The sequence below is a fragment of the Nymphalis io genome, chromosome 11 (genome assembly GCF_905147045.1).
Source record: "Nymphalis io chromosome 11, ilAglIoxx1.1, whole genome shotgun sequence".
Taxonomy (NCBI): Eukaryota; Metazoa; Arthropoda; class Insecta; order Lepidoptera; family Nymphalidae; genus Nymphalis; species Nymphalis io.
This window is the reverse complement of record NC_065898.1, coordinates 7,339,493-7,361,525: the sequence shown is the minus strand read 5'-3', so window position 1 is coordinate 7,361,525 and position 22,033 is coordinate 7,339,493. Positions and strand designations below refer to the sequence as shown.

The 22,033-nt window shown below is 31.9% G+C and overlaps 1 protein-coding gene and 1 long non-coding RNA gene across 5 annotated transcripts; one reads left to right on the top strand and one right to left on the bottom strand.

The window, feature by feature from the left end:
* Nucleotides 1-8,771: 8,771 nt before the first annotated feature.
* On the bottom strand, nt 8,772-15,224 carry LOC126771966 (uncharacterized). Of its 3 annotated transcripts, XM_050492163.1 has the most exons (11): nt 15,066-15,224; nt 14,579-14,653; nt 13,532-13,639; nt 11,132-11,155; nt 10,871-10,894; nt 10,366-10,428; nt 10,024-10,101; nt 9,887-9,940; nt 9,595-9,609; nt 9,416-9,517; nt 8,772-8,927 (listed from the first exon to the last, which is right to left on the bottom strand). In XM_050492163.1, exons 1-11 carry the CDS (start codon nt 15,133-15,135, stop codon nt 8,851-8,853), a joined length of 690 nt encoding a protein of 229 aa, XP_050348120.1. In that variant the 5' UTR covers nt 15,136-15,224; the 3' UTR covers nt 8,772-8,850. The 3 variants fall into 3 exon arrangements, with proteins under 3 accessions (XP_050348120.1, XP_050348121.1, XP_050348122.1); XM_050492164.1 differs by lacking the exon at nt 9,595-9,609; XM_050492165.1 differs by lacking the exon at nt 13,532-13,639.
* Nucleotides 15,225-15,228: 4 nt separating this feature from the next.
* On the top strand, nt 15,229-20,600 carry LOC126772007 (uncharacterized). 2 transcript variants are annotated; one of them, XR_007669603.1, is made up of 3 exons: nt 15,229-15,343; nt 19,229-19,341; nt 19,951-20,600. It is a non-coding gene; the product is annotated as an uncharacterized LOC126772007 (long non-coding RNA). The 2 variants fall into 2 exon arrangements; XR_007669602.1 differs by lacking the exon at nt 15,229-15,343 and having other exon boundaries at nt 19,018-19,341.
* The last annotated feature ends 1,433 nt before the right edge of the window (nt 20,601-22,033 follow it).

Genomic DNA, 22,033 nt, shown 5'->3' with positions numbered 1-22,033 from the left:
CGCGCGTATCACTGTAATGACGCCCAACTATTATAAAAAAACGGGGCTTAAAGACTACTATTCTTAGAATCAAATTATAATCGTTGATATTTTTTTTATAAAATAGGGAGGCGGACGAGCATATGGGCCACTTGTTGGTGGTCGTCACCAACGCCCATAGACATAGGCATTGTAAGAAATGTTAACCATCGCTTACATCGCCAATGCGCCACCACTCTTGGGAACTAAGATGTTATGTCCCTTATGCCTGTAATTACACTGGCTCACTCACCCATCAAACCGGAGCACAACAATACCAAGTACTGCTGTTTTAGAGTTTTTAGAGTGGGTGGTACCTACCCAGACGAGCTTGCACAAAGCCCTACCAGTAAAAATTGATTGATTGGAAGTTTATATCGTTATTTCAAAAAATATGCCAAACTAAAGTAGCTTTCAAGTATAAACGTAATTTTCAAAATATATTATATTATTTTTTTCTAAATATTTCTAAATATCTTATTTATCAAAATAAGGATTTCAAAAAATCAAATACAATGTATATAAGTGAATGAATATATATGTACATATATATATGTATAAATGAATTATGTACGTAATTATTTAAAAATATTCTCTAGCTCCTCATTAAGATGCGTAGAAAATCGAAAATCTATTGTAAATTTTTAAGAATTTATCACACCGAACTCAAACATAAATACTTATTAAAATTGATTAGTGTCATTTCGTAAAAAGTTTACAAATAAAATGATAATTACAAATATATGACAACGTACCGTTTGCTCTTTAATACGCACCTAATTTTATAACTTACATAAAGTAACGGACAAATTAAAAAAAAATGTGACCGGACATAAAATCTGAGAATTATTTGCGATAATGACTTGAATTTTTTAACATTTATAATCGTGTACAAGGTTGATTTAAACGAGATCAGATTGTTTTAACCATGCACATTAAATAAGAGTAATAAAACGGAGAACGGTATGACCTCTGTTCTGTTGTAATCTTTCACTTGAATTTATATAAGAGACATTTATTTGCTAATGCAATAATATTATTGTATAATTGAGGTTTTGTATACTAAATATTACAACGCACAACGACTGGAGCTTAAAATTTGTCTGCATAATTAATCAACATGATTATGAATTTAATGACAACGAAATAACATTCAGTGTAGCATGACATATTTTTATCGCTTTAAACAAATGCTAATGTGTATGTACATGTCCTCATGGCACCAGAATGACTACGAAGTTCTCAAAGGATTTTGCAATAAGCCGCGCTAAAAATATTTTCTAGAACTCGATAAACGCAATGATTTACGATCGTACGATATCACAATGTCGCAATTAATTTGCAGTACGTAAAATTATTTATATTATCTTATTTTAAGAGGCAATGTAAGGCTTGAATAAATAAAAAATATAAGTTTACTTTTTGTACGAAGCCGTAAAATGAACTTATACGCAAATAGCAGTGGAATATTTGAATAGCCAATTTTATAACTTTATACAGCATGTTTTTTTTATTCGTCACTTTAATATATTATAATATCCAAGTTATTTATAAATATAACGTATGTACATGTGGTTTTTTTCCGATTTCATTATTGTTTTAATGTTATTACGAAATGTTTTTCGACAAAGGTATATAAAATCAAGTCTAGACGTGGTTTACAGTCCAATTTACAAATTTCTAAAGACATTTATCTTCATAGTTGCAATCTAACCTATTAAGTAATGAAAAATAGGTTAGTATTGCGGCAGCGCGTGCGACGAGTAGGCGCGGCCGCCACCGGCACGCTTGCTCTCTATAGCTCGGTTATAGACAGTATAACCTCACTTGATACTTGATTCATGCATAATGAATTGTTTTTATATACCTATATCAAACGCAATATTGAGGATCTAGATGTATCTATGATATGTTATTAGGTATCGAAGCCTAAAAATATTGGGTTTTTCTTCTTGATCGCGTTTATAATTAATTAATATAAAAATAATATTCAAAACAGACAATAAAAAATATATTTTGAAAGAATTATTATTTTTATTTCTTAATTAATATATGCTTGTTTAAATATTATTCAAGATATTTATCAACGGGAATTTTTAGTACATACTCATTTTGAACTATTGACATACCACGAAGAATGTTATATTGTTCCTCACAAGCTATTACAGTATAACCGGCATATTACACTTAACCTAATAACACCTGCAATCTCAGTAAAACCTGACAAAATTGCGGGGTCATCTATCTGGGCACTAATTGAGATAGTTTACTTGAGACACTGGCCGGTCGGCAGGCATCTCTAAATTGGCCGTTTATGGTGAAAGTCGAGACCATCAGAGTCTGGAGAAATGTTAAAGTTCATTGTGGCTCCTGATATTACCGGCATGGAACTTCGCTTCGGGGGCTGGTCGAGGTCTTAGTATCACTTTTATTAATAACAGTGATGTAGCCTTCACCTAATACCTTTTGTATAAGTGAATACAAAATATTTATAGAAATAAAGCGGTAATAAATGAGGAGCTGATTTTGTATAATTCCTTACTGAAAAAACTATAAAGCTCATAAACATAAAACTTTTACTCAAAATTGCAGTGCCTTTTATAATATTTTTATAAAAGTAGTTACGCTTCGCTGTTGCGATCGGTTTCAATTTGGACTTTTAACTCGAGAAGCGTGGATTTCGTGTTCTTTTATTTAATAAGCTTAAATATTTAATTAATAGAATTAAATACATTTTAAACATGTAAATTAAAATAAAATTTACATTTATTTAAAGGATGAATTATGAAAAATATGTAGATATATTCTATAAAATTCAAATTCAAAATTTATCTAAGGTTAAATTTAGAGGCAGTAAAGGGAAATCAGCGATATCACAAACTGTTCAAAATGGTGTAGTGTCCATGCAATCTGATTTACGCGTTCCGCTACACGTTGAAGTCAAGCTTACTATAAACTACACGATTGCCTTTTTAGAAATGCTAATTTCTAGTAAAATATTCACTATCCTTGTCTCTATATTATGCACAATGAGGAATACCCTATCTGAAAATATTTAAGGATCGTTCGTTTATTTCTAAGAAAATAATTCTAGCATCTATTTCAATATTTGAATATCAAAGAGCAACTTTTTACAGATAAAAAATAATTTTAAATGTACTTATACGTGCATATTTATGCAAACGACTAAATTAAAATAGTCAAGAATGATTTATTTACAATAAATACACAACAAAAACCATAATTCTACGTATTTTAATAAAATTTGTTAATTTTTCTTTATTAATATTAATGCTAATATTTACTGGTGGTAGGGCTTTGTGCAAGCTCGTCTGGGTAGGTACCACCCACTCATCAGATATTCTACCGCAAAACAGCAATACTTGATATTGTTGTGTTCCGGTTTGAAGGGTGAGTGAGCCAGTGTAATTACAGGCACAAGGGACATAAAATCTTAGTTCCCAAGGATGGTGGCGCATTGACTATAAGCGATGGTTGACATTTCTTACAATGCCAATGTCTAAGGGCGTTTGGTGACCACTAACCATCAGGTGGCCCATATGCTCGTCCACCTTCCTATTCTATAAAAAAAAATGTACAGTAATCGTTAAATAAGGTTTGATTATATTTATCTAAAATTAGCGCGGAGATGCTTCTAACATGGATGCCATTGTTTCACGTTGTTAACATTCCAACAGTATCTATTTTTAATATGTAGTATAAATAAAGTTTGCAATTAAATAACAGATGCAAAACGCTTCTAACCACTAATTATTTTTAAAAAAACAAAATAAAATTTCCGAACAATCAATTTTAATACATATCAAGGTAAACTGAATGCTGAATTTCACTTGAACACATTTATTTCAATATGGTAAGTGCAACATTGTACACCAGCACAGTTCATACAACATATTTTATATTATAAAGATAATTACTTAAGTTACGTAATAGATATCAAATGAATTTTATATAAGATCAAAATAAATTAATTTGCTAATATACGATAATTACAGTAGCAATTTCACGGACAGTTTTATACACCATTTCACATAGAAAATGTCTGAGAAGCTTTTGATCATAACCTTATCATATCCTTTTAATAAAAACCTTTGTAGTGGGTTTTTTTATAAATTAGGTAGACGGACAAACCGCAAGTTGGCACTATCTTCTATAGACTTCTAACAGTGTCAATCACTATAAGAGATATTAACCGCTCGTTATATCGCCAATGCGCCACCAATTTTAAGAACTAAAATTTTCTTGTGCCTATTGTTACGCTGGCTCACTCATACTTCAAACCGGAACACAACAATACTAACTATTACTATTTAGCGTAATATCTGGTAGTACCAACTCATATGACAATAAACATTACATCGTATGAACAAAGCTCTACCGCAAATATGTTATGTATGTGTCTATAATATGTAAGCAGACATACAAATTAAAATTAAATTATTAGGTTAACATATATTTAAGGTAATGTAAATGGCCGCACAGACCTATAATAAAAAAAAAGTTAATATAATAACGTAAAATAACAGCTGCCAATAGAATAATTTCAGACTTTTCATTCATATATTCCAGCATGAGCTAAGAGACTATCGTAGTGTATGAACTATGTGTACGTACAAATACAGAAGTTATAACGGTTCAGATTAAGCTGGTGTAATCACAATACACGCTCGTTAGCTTGAAAACGAATATAAAATTACAAGACCACACGCTGTGAAGTCAATTAAAATGCATGTTTTTTACTGGAGTCGGCGATTATGTTATAGACAGTTTATGTAGCTGTTTATTTCAAATTAGTTTTTAATTGAAGTGTTTTCGAGGTGCGATTGATTAGAATGAAATATTTATGTAAAACATTTTGTAATTTTTCTACTCTGTGGGTCTGTGGTACTGGAACGAGAATTATCTTCGATAGGAGTGTTTCTTTATTTTTTTTATAATACCTACAACTACGTAATAGTCCAAATGAAAGTTACGCCGAACGTAATACTGATTAACATTATTTTGACTGCCTTTTTGTTATACTAGCGTATAAGGCTGTCAATACCGAGCCAATGAAACATCATTGGATATTTTCCGGCTAACCGAAGTTTGGATTTTTTTTAAATATAGAAAAGGTAGGTGGACGAGCGTATGGGCCACGTGGTGTTGCTATAGACATTGGATTGAGATATGTTAACTATCGCTTACATTGCTAATGCACCACCAACCTTGGGAATTAAGATGTTATGTCTCTTGTACTTGTAATTATACTGGCTCACTTTCCCTTCAAACCGGAACCCTACAATACCAAGTACTGCTGTTTTGCAGTATAATATCTGATGAGTGGGTGGCACCTACCCAGACGAGCTTGCACAAAGCCCTACCACCAATAAGGTGTGACTATTTGTCTGAAATGTCGAGTTGCCGTCTCATCTGATATAGGTTTATGAGACTGCGGCAATACTCTCTGTATTCTCTATTCCCGCAGCACACACTCACTTATGGACTCTTATAACTCCGGTATTCAATATTTACAACTTAGTTGTATACGCAAATTTAAAATATATATAAAGCTATGCACACACTATGCGACCTAGCCTAGAAAATATTTATTGTAGCTGTCTCTAAACTACCAGTATGATACAAATTCGGATCACGACAAGTACTTAAATTTTCCGATCATTTCCTATTTTTGTTTTTTACTGAACTGGCATTTCAAAAATAAGTTTACTTGATATTTGCACTTAAAGGCTTGGTGTTCCTCACAAAGGATTTAATTGCAATGTTAGTTATTCGGCCGGCTACTTAGATTAAGATCTACATTGTGGACTTGGAGGTCACTTGACTGCTCCACCTTTGCAATCATCTGAGTTGCTTAAGTATCGATTTCTGTTTATTTCATACATGCTAAATAATGGACTTTGTTTTATTTTATCTTTAAAATTTACCTATATATAATTTTATGTACCATAAATATAGTCATTTAATTTTTATTAAGATTGGATTTCTAAATTTAACTTAATATTATCTACTACAAACGTTTAAAACTTAGGTATCTATAAAATATGATAGGTTTTATTAGTCAACAATAATTTGTTTAAAATATAGGAAAAGTCTTGCTGTTTAAATAACTTACGATTACTTTGTATATGTACATAAAATGTTGTAGTATTTAGTCATTATAATGTAAATGGTCCATTTTGAGCATTTAATATATGTATATAATTTTTAATCATGTAATATATTATATAATAATTCACTGGACAAATAAAATAATAGATAACCTATCAAGAGAACCGATTTACTGGTGGTAGATATTCTACCCACTCATCAGATATTCTACTGCAAAACAGCAGTACTTGGTATTTTTGTGTTCCGGTTTGAAGAGTGAGTGAGCTAGTGTAATTCCAGACACAAGGGACATAACATCTTAGTTCCCAAGGTTGGCGGCGCATTGGCTATGTAAGCCATGGTTAGCATTTCTCACAATGCCAATGTCTATGGGCGTTGGTGAGCACTTACCATCAGGTGGCCCATAGGCTCGTCCGCCTTCCTATTCTATAAAAAAAGAGATGAAAACAAATAAGTAAGGTCTGCAGAAAAGCCGAGATGGCCATGTGGTAAGAACGCGTGAATCTTAACCGATGATCGTGGGTTCAAACCCGGGCAAGCACCACTGAATTTTCATGTGCTTAATTTGTGATTATAATTCATCTCGTGCTTTACGGTGAAGGAAAACATCGTGAGGAAACCTGCACGTGTCTAATTTCACTGAAATTCTGCCACATGTGAATTCTACCAACCCGCATTGGAGCAGCGTGGTGGAATAAGCTCCAAACCTTCTCCTCAAAAAGAGGAGAGGAGGCCTTTAGCCCAGCAGTGGGACATTCACAGGCTGTTACGGCAGAAACTGTAGATCAAAAATATTTTTATTAATTTAAGATACAAAAAATAGACCTACATAATACCTACATCTAGTACTTAACTACTACTGCAAATACTTACAATAAACAAAATGTATAGTGATAAACTTAAGAAAACAATATAGAATCAATTCTGTGCATAGTTTAGTAATAACATAGGAAACAATATTAGGTACGGAAATATATAAACTCAAATAAAAATCTTTATTATTTGCTACGTAGAGTGGACTAGAACCTTAAATTTAATTTGTTATTGAATAATATAAACATAATACTTTTTAACAGTATGAAAAATAGAATATAACGATAATCACTAATAAATAAAATAACAGTTTAAAATGTAGTAGCGACCTCAATATTCAATAACCATTAAGTTCATCTTAGACCGGACGTCTTAATCATATCTATGTGGAAATATTTGTAAGCGAGAGCCATAAATATTTCTATGGTTAATTTTTGTGTGCCGTGACTCTGAGGTCAAGCGCCGTGGTAAATAATTGCACTTGTGCAAGTTATGTACAGCGCAGACATTAGACCGATTTAGTTATTCCGATACCAACAAGCAATTTATATAGTGTATTAAAAATGGAAATAGATCTTTGACGTGACTTACTGAAGAAAAAATAAATATGATTCTGTTGAAATTACACAAACTTAAACATAAAAGCTCTGTTATATGTTCTACTTAATAAATATTTGTGTACAAAATAAATAAAATACTTACAACACTTTTATATCGTTATATTTATCCTCAAAGTAATATAGTTCGACATATCGATCCGATTTTTTAAGACAAAATAATTCTAAGCACAATTTAATGTTCATGACAGTCCAGTGACTAAAACACATGAACCTTAACCGAAGCTTGCAGGTTCAAATCCAGGCATCAAGCAATATGTTTTCATGTTCTTTACTATTTTTATGATTAAGATATAACTATATTTTATTAGCAATGAATTTTGCTAAATAATATCAGTGCTTGGTATTGTCTGCGTGAACTCTAATTGATTAGACTCAACGCGTTCATTGTTTGATTTAGTGATTCCACTGACAGTGTTCCAATAATGTGTTACAAAATCCTTGAAAGTCACATTCTTTAACTAGAATGCTGAACTAATCTTAGAATGCGTTAAAATTGTTAATGTCAAATAGAAAGAAAAGAATAAGAATAAAAATTGAAAAAATAATATCAATTGAATATATACTCAAATAAGGACACCATACATCAAATTATAATATTTTTTATGAAAATATAAGATCACTATTTAAACTTTTTATATGTCCTTTTCCACAGTGTATCTCAGTTCGTCATCACTTCCATATTTACACAATTTTATTGAAATAAGCTTTAATACGTACCGTTCATTTTGTCTCTTTCCCTTGCCATACTTCAATACTCATATTCAATGTAGCTTAAGTCACATACCAATCATCCCTTCTGTCACTGACCATCAAACTACCTCTTATGTACTTATTCCTTATCTATTCTTATCACGGCATGTATCACTCTCGACATTCTCTTTATTATCAACTGTCAATACTCTTTATGGACCAACATTGCGATACAAAATTACTAGAAGAGATATTTCACTCTAAGATAAGTGTCTAATTCATCTTGCTGTAAAACCATTAACTGGATATTCGATGAGGATGTGGATGAGGAATCGAAAAAGGAATGATTGCATCTTACGATGGCTGTCATCATGTTCCGACAATATATGTGAGAATATTAGACATTTCTGAGTGAGGAATATGCTTATAAAAGATTTATGAAACACGTTTTTTTTTCAATCCTGTATAATTCAGTAATTAAAAAATATATATTACACATTCAATTTTTTTGTTTTTTATTAATTTACTGATTAATGTAACTTTATAGTAGATGTATTTTGTTTTCTCATACGTTTCATTAAGCTGGAACTTCAATTTTCAACCAACTTAATTCTTCTTCATTGGGTTTAGGAATATCATTATGTATTTGTCCGCCTGAAAATAATTATATACTGATATATGATTTAAATAGTTCAATCGTAGATAGGTCCCTTAAAAAAATTGCGTATTGGGATCTTCAATTCTAGTATTTATCATTTAATTATTATTGGGGAAAATTGGATTGAGAATTGTGATAATGAAAACAGAATTTACTTAAAATATTTCTTTTTTAAAAGTTAAATTATTAAGCTTTTACTATACGAACGATATTTTCTTAGCAAGAATAATGAACGCTGGTGAAATAATAATAGTTTCATTGCCCAATTGTTTGTCAATGATTGCGATATTTTTAATCCTTAGTAATATTATAAATGCGAAAGTAAGTGTTTGTTTGTTACGGCTTAACTAACTCGATGAATCGATCATCATGAAATTTTGTATGCACGTTGTCTGGGGTACAAAAAGAACAAAGGCCACTAAAACCCCCCAAACCGCAAGCGGTAACTGGTTAACTAATAAAAATATAAACTATTAGAACTAACTTTTCTTCAATGTATTTATTATATCGAAAAACTGGGGGCTATTTTTCTGTCTTGTTGTAGAATAAACCTTTTCGTTTGAACGTGCGCCTTGGTTGCAGTGTTCTAAAAAAAATAGTTTGTAAATATATAATTACTTCTTTCATAAATATATTAAAGGGTTTATATTTTGCAAAACTTACGTCCATTTTTCATACCTTAAAAATATTAAGAAGATAATATAACAATAAGTATAACGTAAAAACAAATTAATTACGTACAAGTATATATAAATTTATCAGCCAAGTTAGTAGACTAAGTAGATAGAATGATTGATCTTAGCCGAAGTTCAGGATTCAAATCCGGAAAATCGCAATTTTAATTATACAATATTATTGTATAAACACATGCCCGGGCTTAAACTCAGAATCATCGGTTAAGGTTCTCGTCTTCTAACCACTGGGCAATCATCTAAATGTATTTTCAATTTCTCACCCAATACCATCCAAAGATCTTTTTTCAACAAAGGCTGCATGGCTTCTTGATCATCTAAAATTGTACAAATGATTAAAAAGATTTTTTAAAATCTATTAATATTAATATTACTTCCATAACAATTTAACTTTACTTACTTATTATATTATGTTTTTTCTCGAAATTTTCTAACGCTTTTTTCAAATCTTTCATATAAACAATTTGATTATCTTGATCTATAAATTATTAAAATCTTTGTATATTAAAAATATGTAAAAAACTTTTAACGATTATTATTTATTTGTAACTTCATAAAAGATAAATTGATAATATTGGATAATTATTAAGCATTGCTTTTAAAAAATGTATACAAAATAGTATTTAAAACACACAATATAAAAAAAATCTTCTTATATCTTGTAAATATTTATATATATATATCTTTCAAGTTAAAATCTAAAAGTGCTTGGCAATGATAATTGTAAATTTTTATTTATTACCTTGGTTAGATGGTAATGCGGTAGTCTCTGTATTAGGAGGAATAGTGTCAGATATCGAGGAAACTAGAAAGAAAGATATTTTGTGTATTTATTTCTAAATAATAATATAATTATTTTATAAACTAAACAAGATCATATGTTGGTAAGTCATAGAGTCTTATTTCGATTAAAAAAACGATTAATTAAAATACAATTAAAAGTAAATAATATTTAGCTGTAATACGTATAATGGCTAAGAAGTTTGTTAAAATAAAAAAGTAAATTATATGATCATATCTGCCCCAGGCTAATAGTCAAAATCATCTTGAAAACAGAGAAAATCTATGAGACATTTTTTATAAGTAATGTAAATATCCCTCCAAGAGGCAGACATGAACATATTATATAATTTTTTTTTAAACATTTTTGAAGGGCTGTAAATAGACATGATGAGCAAGCTTAAGCCACCGCCAATGTGCATATGGTGTCTAAAATATGTAAAAATTAATATACTAAAGTAACTTACGTGTCGACATATTGTTCCTGCGAACTGAAAATATCATTTAATCCAATGTAATTTTCCTTACACGTCACACATACACAAAGACACGGTTAAGATATATATCAAAATTTAAATTTTAGAATTCAATTTGGATTTATTTAAAATTAGACCAATCACGTCGAATTAGTACTTTATAAATTGTTTATTAAACAAAATAAATGGCACAGTATGATTAACACACTTACGAATTAGTATAAGAAGTAAAATACTAAAATATTCACTTACGTCTTATAATATTTTTTTTGCGAACTGAAAATAATCCATATAAAACAAATAAATATAGAACAAACGTAGCGGAAATAGTATAAATAATTTAAGGTGAATTGTACAAATGTAAACGTTATACAAAATTTTACATACATTTGAGTAATTCCAACTTATGACAAGTAGTCTTTTTGCTAACTATAAGGTATTAAGGTATAATCCGATGTCCTCGATAGATAGTCACTTAAAATATTAAGAATTTTTTAGCAGTCATCTCAGAAAGTTGACACTCATCTTCAGGGACCAATTTAACTAACAAATTGGCACTTTATTAGCAATCGAATCGAAACGTAATCATTGCCGCTTAACCATTTTCCTATTCTTTTAACTCAACAAACCAGTTGCGTTTCGGTTGAAGTTGGATCGGTGTAGAATCGGGAATGTATCGTAACCATTACAAATATGTAGCTCCGGGTTAAAATTGAACATTTCTTTAAGAAATAGAATGAGTTATAAATTAGCAGAATTAATATTTGCTTATCTGATGAGATGGTAGGAGATAGGCTAGGAGTAACCTGTCTCGTCACGGTAGCATGCAAAAGCGATCCCGTGGCGTTAAGACGGAAAGGGTACCGCTAATTTTTTAGTGGGTTTCCGATGTTCGCGGCACACTCGGCGTTCCGGTGGGGGAAACGCGTAACGCGTTTTTCCAGCGTTAAAATAAGAGGAGGAACCTATCTCCTACCATCTCATCAGACTAGCCGTGTAAAAGTACAAAGATTGGCTGGACTTCGTGCTTTGTCTAAATACTTGTGCAATAGTAAAACAAAACAAATACTATAAAATATATTAAATCCTCTTTTAATGGCTATATAATATTTGATTGGCCGTTATGGTCGAGATTCGGACAGGTGAATATTATTTTGAAACTACGACTAATGTCATAGAATAATACGTAATATGTATGTTAATAACGGCTTATTATAAAACCATACTAACTATATACATATTGAAATAATCAATAACCATAATTTACTAATAACCATTATAATAGTATAAAAAGTATATACAAATTTATAAATTCGAAGAGTTAAGGACACGTTCGTTATCCTAAAAATATATTTTATTTATATTAAAAAAACCATAATAATTTTAATATTACATAATTGTTACATTGCTATAACGTTTTATGCTAAGATTATAATTGATTGGTTTTACTATTAAAATACATAACAAAGCGGCTTTACTTTCAAAAATTATAAATATTCATTATCTTGACGTAGAAGACAATTAATGTTAATAAATATAATTGGTACAAGAATAGAACAATTTTTAGATAACTCTCGTTGTTTTAATATGTACATTTAATAAATTACAAATAATACAATGTCAAGTAAATGTTTCTTAGGGTTCCGTAATCAAAATAAATTAAAAAAAAACTGTAAATAAAATAGTGTACAAATACGTTTTTATAGTTTATTATGTATTTTTGTAATGCTTGATATTCAACTTCTAATTTTCATTAAAATGACAATTATGATATTTGAAACATCTCTCGCAAACTTTTCAGTTACGAGATAAATAGGAAAATATCTTTTAAATAATATTTTAAAATTAAATTACAAAGTTGTATGAAGTTTTTTTTAAACATTTTTACTTTCATATTGTTCTCATTTTACATATTTCAAATAAAAGTTTATTTCTTATTCATTTGCATTCAATTATAATTAAATAATATTTTATTATATATTTATCGCGAAAACATATGTTACATATAAATTATTATTTGAAATTCAATCATTGTGTGCATATTTAAAAATAATCGATATATTGTGCATTAATTTCAAATATATCATATTAATTATAATAAATTCAGTTCGGCAACATGAATTGTGTATATAAAATGAATGGCTTGTATTTCTGTTTAAGATAATAGACTTACACACCTTTTCACCGATTACCATGAAAGTTGTACACATCCCACTTCTTAGGGCCGTAACAAGTTATACAACTTGTCGCAAAAAACAGGATTTTAACGAAAACATATTTAATTATTTAAATCAGACTGGAAGCTTATGAGATTAGCGCTTTCAACTATACAAGCTCTCATTAGCTTAAGTTTTATCAATATAGATAAAATTGAAATTATAAGTAAAAATATAAGTCAGAATGGTTATACAACTCATTAAAAATATAATAAAAACTGACTTAAAAAAATTAAAATATATTATTATATATATATTGCAAAAATCAATAATATTTTTGTCTTCCTCACCAAATTTTGGCCACAGTACCAATCGAAGCGATGTATGATTTGATTTTAAAATATTCAGCTTACATTTTTTTAAAATGCAGTCTTATCAAGATCTACATTCATATAATCCAACTACTGTAATAATAGTATGGAAGTGATAAACTAACTTATTTCGTGTGAATGATCCTTTTTGTTGAACCGCTTTCGCGAAGCTCCTGTGTCATAGTTTCTTTCTATGTCAAATTGTACTTCGATTTCATGATTGGGAAATATACCTGAACAAAATTAAATATAATATATAATAACTATTTATCTATTAACTCGTTGGATGCGTTATGCGGATAGTTGCTTCCAGGAAACGTGTTTGTAGCGTTGTAATTTCGACACACTAAGCTTCGGATACTGGCAGCTAATGCTCACAAAATGGCAGCGATGCATAGAGGATAGGAGCCGAATAATTGATACAAATCCATTAAAAATGTGAAGAGATATATTCGTTGCTTAAAAGACAAGAGCCCTCGACTAGTTTGGACAACACGCCAAGTACCTAGTATGTTCCTGGTACGTCATACAAGGAATACTTGGCTTCCATATGATTGACTACCGGTGGGGATGCATGTGTGATCGTAGCGTTAAACTTTATTACTTGCGAGACTTAATGACGTCGTGTGGGTTTAGCAGGTACGTGTCCGAAATAGCTGCATCATCTCCAAGATGGGAATTCATCACGAATTCGCCACCGAAGCGTTAGTCTATCACAAGCTATTCCATTCAATACAATTTGTTCTCCGTAACAGCCTGTGAATGTCCCACTGCTGGGCTAAAGGCCTCTCCTCTTTTTGAGGAAAAGGTTTGGAGCTTATTCCACCACGCTGCTCCAATGCGGGTTGGTGGAATACACATGTGGCAGAATTTCAATGAAATTATATTATCAATTTGTTCTCAGATGACTTTTATTACTTGGAGTACAGGACCTTTTAGAAAGAACTTGTAATAAACAGTGATTATGTATTTTATGTGTGAATCATTACATTAACAAACATCTAAGCAACCAAACCGAATCGAACGAAATCGATATTTCGCTGCAATTATGTAAAGTTAAGTACTTGTTTAAAAATATTTGGACTTTATTTTAATTTATTTCGAGGACATTTACATTTAGCCTGTAGTGTCAACTTGACGAATTCCTTATTATCGTGTAAAAATTAACGAACCTGTCAATTTTTTAATTGGTCTCACGAACGTTTCCAGATTGTTTCGCAATTCGTCGACGCCGGCATTGAGGTTACCTTCAAAATTTACATTTTAATTTTTACCATACTAATCTGAACATAAAATAAATTTCTGATTAATTATTATATTTTTAAGAGCAAAATACACTAAACGAAACATGACGATTGCAGGCCAGTCCATTACTTTTACTGGCCACCCTTCGCTAGTTATCGTAGCACCAGAAATAAACTTTAAAATAGCAGAGGTCACGTAAGCAGACTTAACCAAAATGTGCTTAATAAAGACAAGAGGACTTATCTTCTTAAGAAGACACTTTGAAAGTCATAAGTTTTTATATACTCACTATTTTTTCTTTACTAAAGATACACAAGATAATTATAAGCAAAAATTGTAAGTGAAATATAGCAAAGGTAGTAAGTAAAGGTTTGAAAAAAAAACATCTCTATTGATGCAAAAGTAATTACTTACGAGTTTTGTAAAAACATGTGCATTTATATAATAATGTGATTGATACCATAAAATATAGTATAGAAAACATATTTTTCTTTTACTCTATAAATAATCTAGTAAATTAAACTGAAAGCAATAAACTTCAAGAAATATTGATTTATTTCAATCAAAATTCAATAAAACTTATTCAAAGAAAGAAGTGTAAACATGGCTACCATAAATTTTGATTGATGGATTATACAATCAATAAAGTGTGTTTGTTAGTTTGTCTTTCTTCCACGGAGAAACAAATTATCGTAAGTTTTTTTTAATAGAGATAAGATTGATAAAGGTTGTCGTAATGTGACGTGGGCTACTCGTAAAAAAACATATATATGTATAAACTATTTCGTAAATTTATATTGGTGCTGGCTTAAATATAAAACATACTTTTTTTAAATATAGTGTATGTGTGCAAGTAATGTATAGAATAATTAAAATTTATTAATTATTGTAAACTATAGCACATGTGGGCATGAGAAATATACGTCATTCACATTTGTAATCACTAAAATAAAGTACACTTTTATTCATCTATTTATTTGTTACTTTTCTCAATATAATAACAATAATATTATATACAAAGTTTATACGTATGTTATACATGAAACGAATATCACGCATAACTAGAATGTCTAAATAAAAATTACTGTTTAAGTTGTTGTTGAAGCTTGAAGCCAATAGTTTTAGAGGCACTTTAAAATGTAATATTACAGAAGGATAGAGCGATTGCTTTATTGTTTATATAATCTTATGTTTATTAGCAAAACCCGCGGCTTCGTCAGCGTAGAACTGAGTTTGTGACGAACATTCGTGAAAATCTGCCATTTTGACGTACATAATATATAGCAACAGTAGTCTTAAATATAATATTCGTTGTTTTGGTGATGGTAACTCGCAAATATTATGGATATTTAACTCAATAAGAGGCTGTTAGTTTAAAACCACAGACAGACAAAAAATAATTAAAACTAAAATATTTTCTTTGTGAAATCGGAACAGGTAGCAGGCTTTATAATAATTGACACTACTTTCCTTTTGTTTTGATAACTCTACATTAATTAATATATATTAAGATTTATTTTATGACTAACTCAAGTCTTTAAACTAATCAATTAGACTGTCATTAGACTGATTAGTTCTAGAACGATGAATAAAATAATTTATTTCGCAAAGCGAGCCGGTTATTGCAATTTGTTATATATAATTATCGAAAGACAGCTCAGACCATTGCATATTGCAATTAAAGGTAATAAAATATTGTAATTATTATTTTTATTGAACAATATCCGTACATATTGCAAATATTATTATCTAATATAAAAAAAAAACTTAAAACAAAAAACGATACACATAATTAACAATACAATGTACATTTAAGTTTTCATATTAGCTGTCTTATTTATTCCTCTGGGAGAGGAGCGATGGGCGCCTTGTCCGGTTTCGGGTATGCGGCAGCATTCCACAGAGGTCTGTTGTCAGCTCAATTCTTTGGAACGTCGGCATCGACTAGTTCCTGCGAGTACCCGGCCTGCTCGGGATGAGCGTGATATGCTACGCGGATGACACGCTCATCACAGCCACGGGGAGGAATTTCCAGAAGGTAGCCGACCTGGCCGAAGTCGGAGCGTGGCTTACAGTGGATCGGATTCAAATGTTGGGCTTGAGGGTCACCATCCCTAAAACAGAGGCGCTCCACGGTCCACGAGGAGTGCATATAAGTATATAGGTGAAGGCTCAGATGAGGTATCTGAGCCTCATCCTGGATGGAAGATAGAACTTCGGGCAGCACTTTGTCCACTGGGTCTAGAGCTTACCGGATATGGCTGTTTCGGTAAGTACAGGATAGACGGACGGGAAAGATCAGTGGAGTCGTTTCGCCGCCGAGTATGATTAACGCCATACCCGACGGCGAGAAGTGCTGGTTGGAGATGGTCTCTTTTTGCGAAAGTGTTATATTGCGGAAGGAGGACGCGGAGTGGGAGCGTGAGAAGAGTGCCTCAGCTGAACCGCTCCCACCGAAGAAGTCCGGGGAGGAGGCGCCGACGCTATGCGCTCCTTTTCCCCCGCCGTAAGCGTCGCTGGGACTAGGAGGGGGAAAAGTCTGTACCTGGAAACTCCCCTAGAAATGGAGACCCACGTAGGTGGGCCGACCATCAGAGAGTCACGGTAACATGCGCATGCGATCCTGTGGCGCTCTTTAAAAAGGCGGAGAGGGTACCTCTGGTTTTTTATTGGGTATTTCAATGTGTGGGTTGTACTAGGCGTCTTGGATGCCTTACCCTGGGGCCGTGGATGCGTGAAGTGGGAGCCTCGCGTGTCCTATTTCAGACGGCTGAGTTGCAGTACGCACTAGCGAGGAGTACGGGGGGGCGACATTCGCCCCCTGATGAGAGCTCCGCCGAGCCACGAGCGGAGCAAAGCACGGGAGAGGCCGCGTTATATCAACACGATCGAGCCTCTCCGATCCGTGCTGAGGATGGCCATCGCAGTGGTTTTGGTGGGTTAGAATCCCACATAACCCGGTTCCACCCCATGGGACCCGAGTGGAAATGCCTAATGCGTTTTTCCAGCGATAAAAAAATATGTTTTATTTATAAGTAGTGCCCCGCAATTATATCCTCATAAAATATGGATCATAAAACTGATGATTACTCGTTTAAAGTTTATTTAACGTTTATGGTCCGCTACGCACCCTACGATGGTAGTGTGAAAGAATATAGTCCTGTAACCTTCCTTAATAAGCGAGTTATCAAAAGCAAAACTATTTTTACTAATTTACTTACAAATTCTGAGAATAGCGATTAAAAACTAACATTAAATGTAGTGTTATAATATTACTTGAGAATTATGGTATAATCAATGCGTTTGACTATCAATTTCCTTATTATATGTTTAAAATTTAACAACGATTCTAAAAGAAATACAACAAAAAAATATAGAACTGAAAAACTTCGAAATGGGACTTCTTTTTGTTTTTATATTTGTTTTTTTTTTATGCCTTAGGCGATCGCCTCATTCACAAACACGTTAGTTTCATAGAAACCTTAATTAATACCTTTGTTAATTGCATTTTTTTAACGCTTTCTGGGGATCCTTTCAGAAATGCATATGTATTGTCACACAAAAGAATCACTAACCATTTGAAAATTACGGGACTGGGATTAAATCTATTTTATTATTTAAGAATATCCGTCAGTCGTTGGTTTATTAATAGTAGGTTGTAATGCACCTGCACGCAATGAAACGAAATAAGACACGTACATAAATTTTCATGTCTTACCCCTAGGTCACACGGCTAATATATTCCGTATTGTGCACCGCATGAGCATTATAGTACCTAGTATTGTTAGATTAATGTTCTTATCGGTTTATGTATATTTTACGACTGAACAAATTTTCATTCTGATTTCAAGGCTTTCTCTGCAACTTAAAATGAAATGTAAAAGTAATTTAGTACTAATCGTAACCGGACTTAAAAAGGTGATAGTTCTCAATTCGACTGTTTTATTAGCAGTTATATAATTCTGAGATAATAATTTATCAACCACTTTAATATATTTGATCATTATATTAAGTTAAATAAATTAGTAAGTGTTTTAATCACAGCATTAATATTTATTGTATACACCAACTTGAATCATTTTTAATTGAATCATTCCAAATATTGTTTTTTGTTCTCTGTTCCTTAATGTTATATTGGATTACTGGAATACGGGTAACTAGTATTCGATTTAAATTAAATATTTTAAATTACATACAATAAAAATGACTATCTTTTATTATTCTTATTTTCATTATGTCCATTTATTTTAATAGATTTTATTACATGCAAGTGTGCAGTACATGTAATATAAAATTTAATAAGAGAATCGATAAAGTTTATTGCAGCGGAGGAATTATTGCCCTCGTGAATCTCGATAGCTTCGGACTGTACCTAATATTGCGCTTATCGTGCGCTGCGACAATCGTGAGCTCGCCCGAGCATGTGTGATGATACGATTTGCTTCTATTAGCTGACTTAGAATCTATCGGAAAAATCCTACTTTGTAATTGGCCAGTATTTGATACTCGATCAAACGTTTACGTTTCTTGAAGTGACGTGTATTGATTTGTTTCTATAGTTAAGTTTGAATTGATAGGAAAAACATACCTTGTAAGGAGGAACGATATGGTCGAGCGTTCAAAGTGACAGAATCCGATATGTGGGATGAGGTGATTGAGGGCATCAATGGCGGGAGCGAACATTTCAAATGTGAGTCCCTAAGTAAGCGAAGCGTGTACAATCATTCGATTTGCCGCTAAAGTTCACTTTGAGTTTAAGAATCGTTCAATAACAACCAAATTTAATTACGAAATACAAAATAATTTATGTTATGACATAATGAGATATTGAACGAGCCGAGATGGCCTAGTGGTTAGAACGCGTGAATTTTAACCGATGATCGTGGGTTCAAACCCGGGCAAACACCACTGTTTTTTCATGTGGTTAATTTCTGTGTATAATTCATCTCATGCTTGACAGTGAAGTAAAACATCGTGAGGAAACCTGCACGTGTCTAATTTCATTGAAATTATGACACATGTGTATTCTACCATTGTTCTGCATTGGAGCAGCGTGGTGGAATAAGCTTCAAACCTTCTCCTCAAAAGGGAGAGGAGGCCTTAGCCTCAGTATTGGGACATTAACAGGCTGCTACTGTGATATTAACGTCATAACGCCATAACGTACGTTTCATAAGGCGCGGGCTGCTGTGATGTGTGAATTGTGTGATCGCCATGTTATAATCGGCTAATTTAAAAAGCTTTTTCCTATTTAAGATTATCATTCTCCTATTGCAAAAATATGTTGTTTTCCCATCAGAATTAAAGTCTTCTTCAAAACGTGAAGACCACGGGAGCGCTCCTCTGAAGAATAGTGTCCTCATAATTAACAAACCACATTTCTAGGTAACGTTCCGTTTTATTAAATAAAGTCCAATAAGCAATTGCGATTAAACTTTGAAATTAATCGATTCCCGAAATTTTATATTATAATGTTTTTTAATGTCTAATTTACCGATTATTTTTTTTTATAGTATAGGATGGCGGACGAGCATATGGGCCACCTGATGGTAAGTGGTCACCAACGCTCATAGACGTTGGCATTGTAATAAATATTAAGCATTGCTTACATCACCATTACACCACCAACCTTGGGAACTAATATGTTTTGTCCCTTGTGCCTGTAATTACATTGGCTCACTCACCCTTCAAACCGGAACACAACAGTACCAAGTACTGCTGTTTTGCGGTAGAATATCTGATAAGTGTGTGTACCTACCCAGACGAGCTTGCACAAAGCTCTACCACCAGTACCAGTAGATCAAATAAATAATTACACAAGATAGAAAAACTTACCACTTTAATACATAAAATTTAATCTAGATTTTGTGATATCTTAAAAAAATATGTAATTTCAATTGCGCAGCAAAAATAAACTTATATTATACATAAATAAATTAATATATTGAATATACTGAATTTTTGTTTGTAAACAATCCTAATCAAGCAATTCGAACCTATTATATTAGTAACATTTTCAAAGCCGATTTCAGCGGTGGCGAAACTTATGTCGCATTAGCACACAGTTTTGGTTATCAGTGACAGTTTTATGGCGATACAAGTGCATCCAAAACGGTCCAGCATGGTCAAGATCGTGACGATGCCTGACCTCTTTGCGTTATAAACATTTAATGGTATGCTGATCATAGATTATACTCGACTACTTTGATTTTTATATCGAATTTGATAAATAGTATGTAATTAATAATGTTACACATTTTGTTATTTTAAAAGCAATAAAAAAAGGCAAGTGAGAAATATATTTTCTCATAGTTGCACGATTTAAAACACCTTGAAACTTGGCTATACATTATCGCTAACAAAATAAAATATCTATCGACTTGAAATTATAACTTATGTGGTCACTTTCAAAGTCACTTTCAAGGAATTTTATGATATATTTAGCCTACGATGATCGATATCTAAATATATGTAAAGGTACAGTACAGTAACAGCCTGTTAATGTCCCACTGCTGGGCTAAGGCCTCCTCTCCATTTTGAGGAGAATGTTTGGAGCTTATTCCACCACGCTGCTCCAATACAGGTTGGTAGAATACACATGTGGCAGAATTTCAATGAAATTAGGCACATGCAGGTTTCCTCACGATGTTTTCCTTCACCGCCAAGCACAAGATGAATTATAAACACAAAAACTAATTAATATGTAACTATGTATTATAATTATTATAAAGTTACATATATTTAGATAAATGATAAAAATGAAAACCTCATTTAAAGAGTTGTAATCTGGTACAATTAAAAAAAAATACAATTTCTGCGATGGTGTCCGCTATTTTACTTTAAAATATGGCTATCGTTTTAATTTCAATCATAATTTCGCTACTAGAACGCAAATACATATTTAACAAAGTAACAACTTCTATAATCACGTATTGGACTACCATAAAATCAGTTTATTAATATCTATTTTAGGAATATTATCTATGAAAGCTACATTGCAAGTGTAATTTAGAAACATTTCTATGATAATTTGATCACCTCTCTTTAATAGCAGAGTGAAGTTGTGTTTGATTAAGTAGTATATTTTAATTTCAAATATAATATCTACAACAAGTATATATGTATGTGTTATGTTCTCTATCAGTAGATATAGTATGATATGGGCACTTACTCTTTTTTATGGTATAGGTAGGCGGAAGTTAAATAGTAACCACCAATTTTGGGAACGAAGATGTTATTTCTCTTGTGCCTGTAAGTACACTGCCTCACTCGCCTTCTAAGCCAGAACGCAACAATACTAATTATTGCTGTTTAGCGGTAGAATATCTGTTGAGTGGATGGTACCTACCCAGACGGACTTGCATAAAGCCACCTAGCAAAAA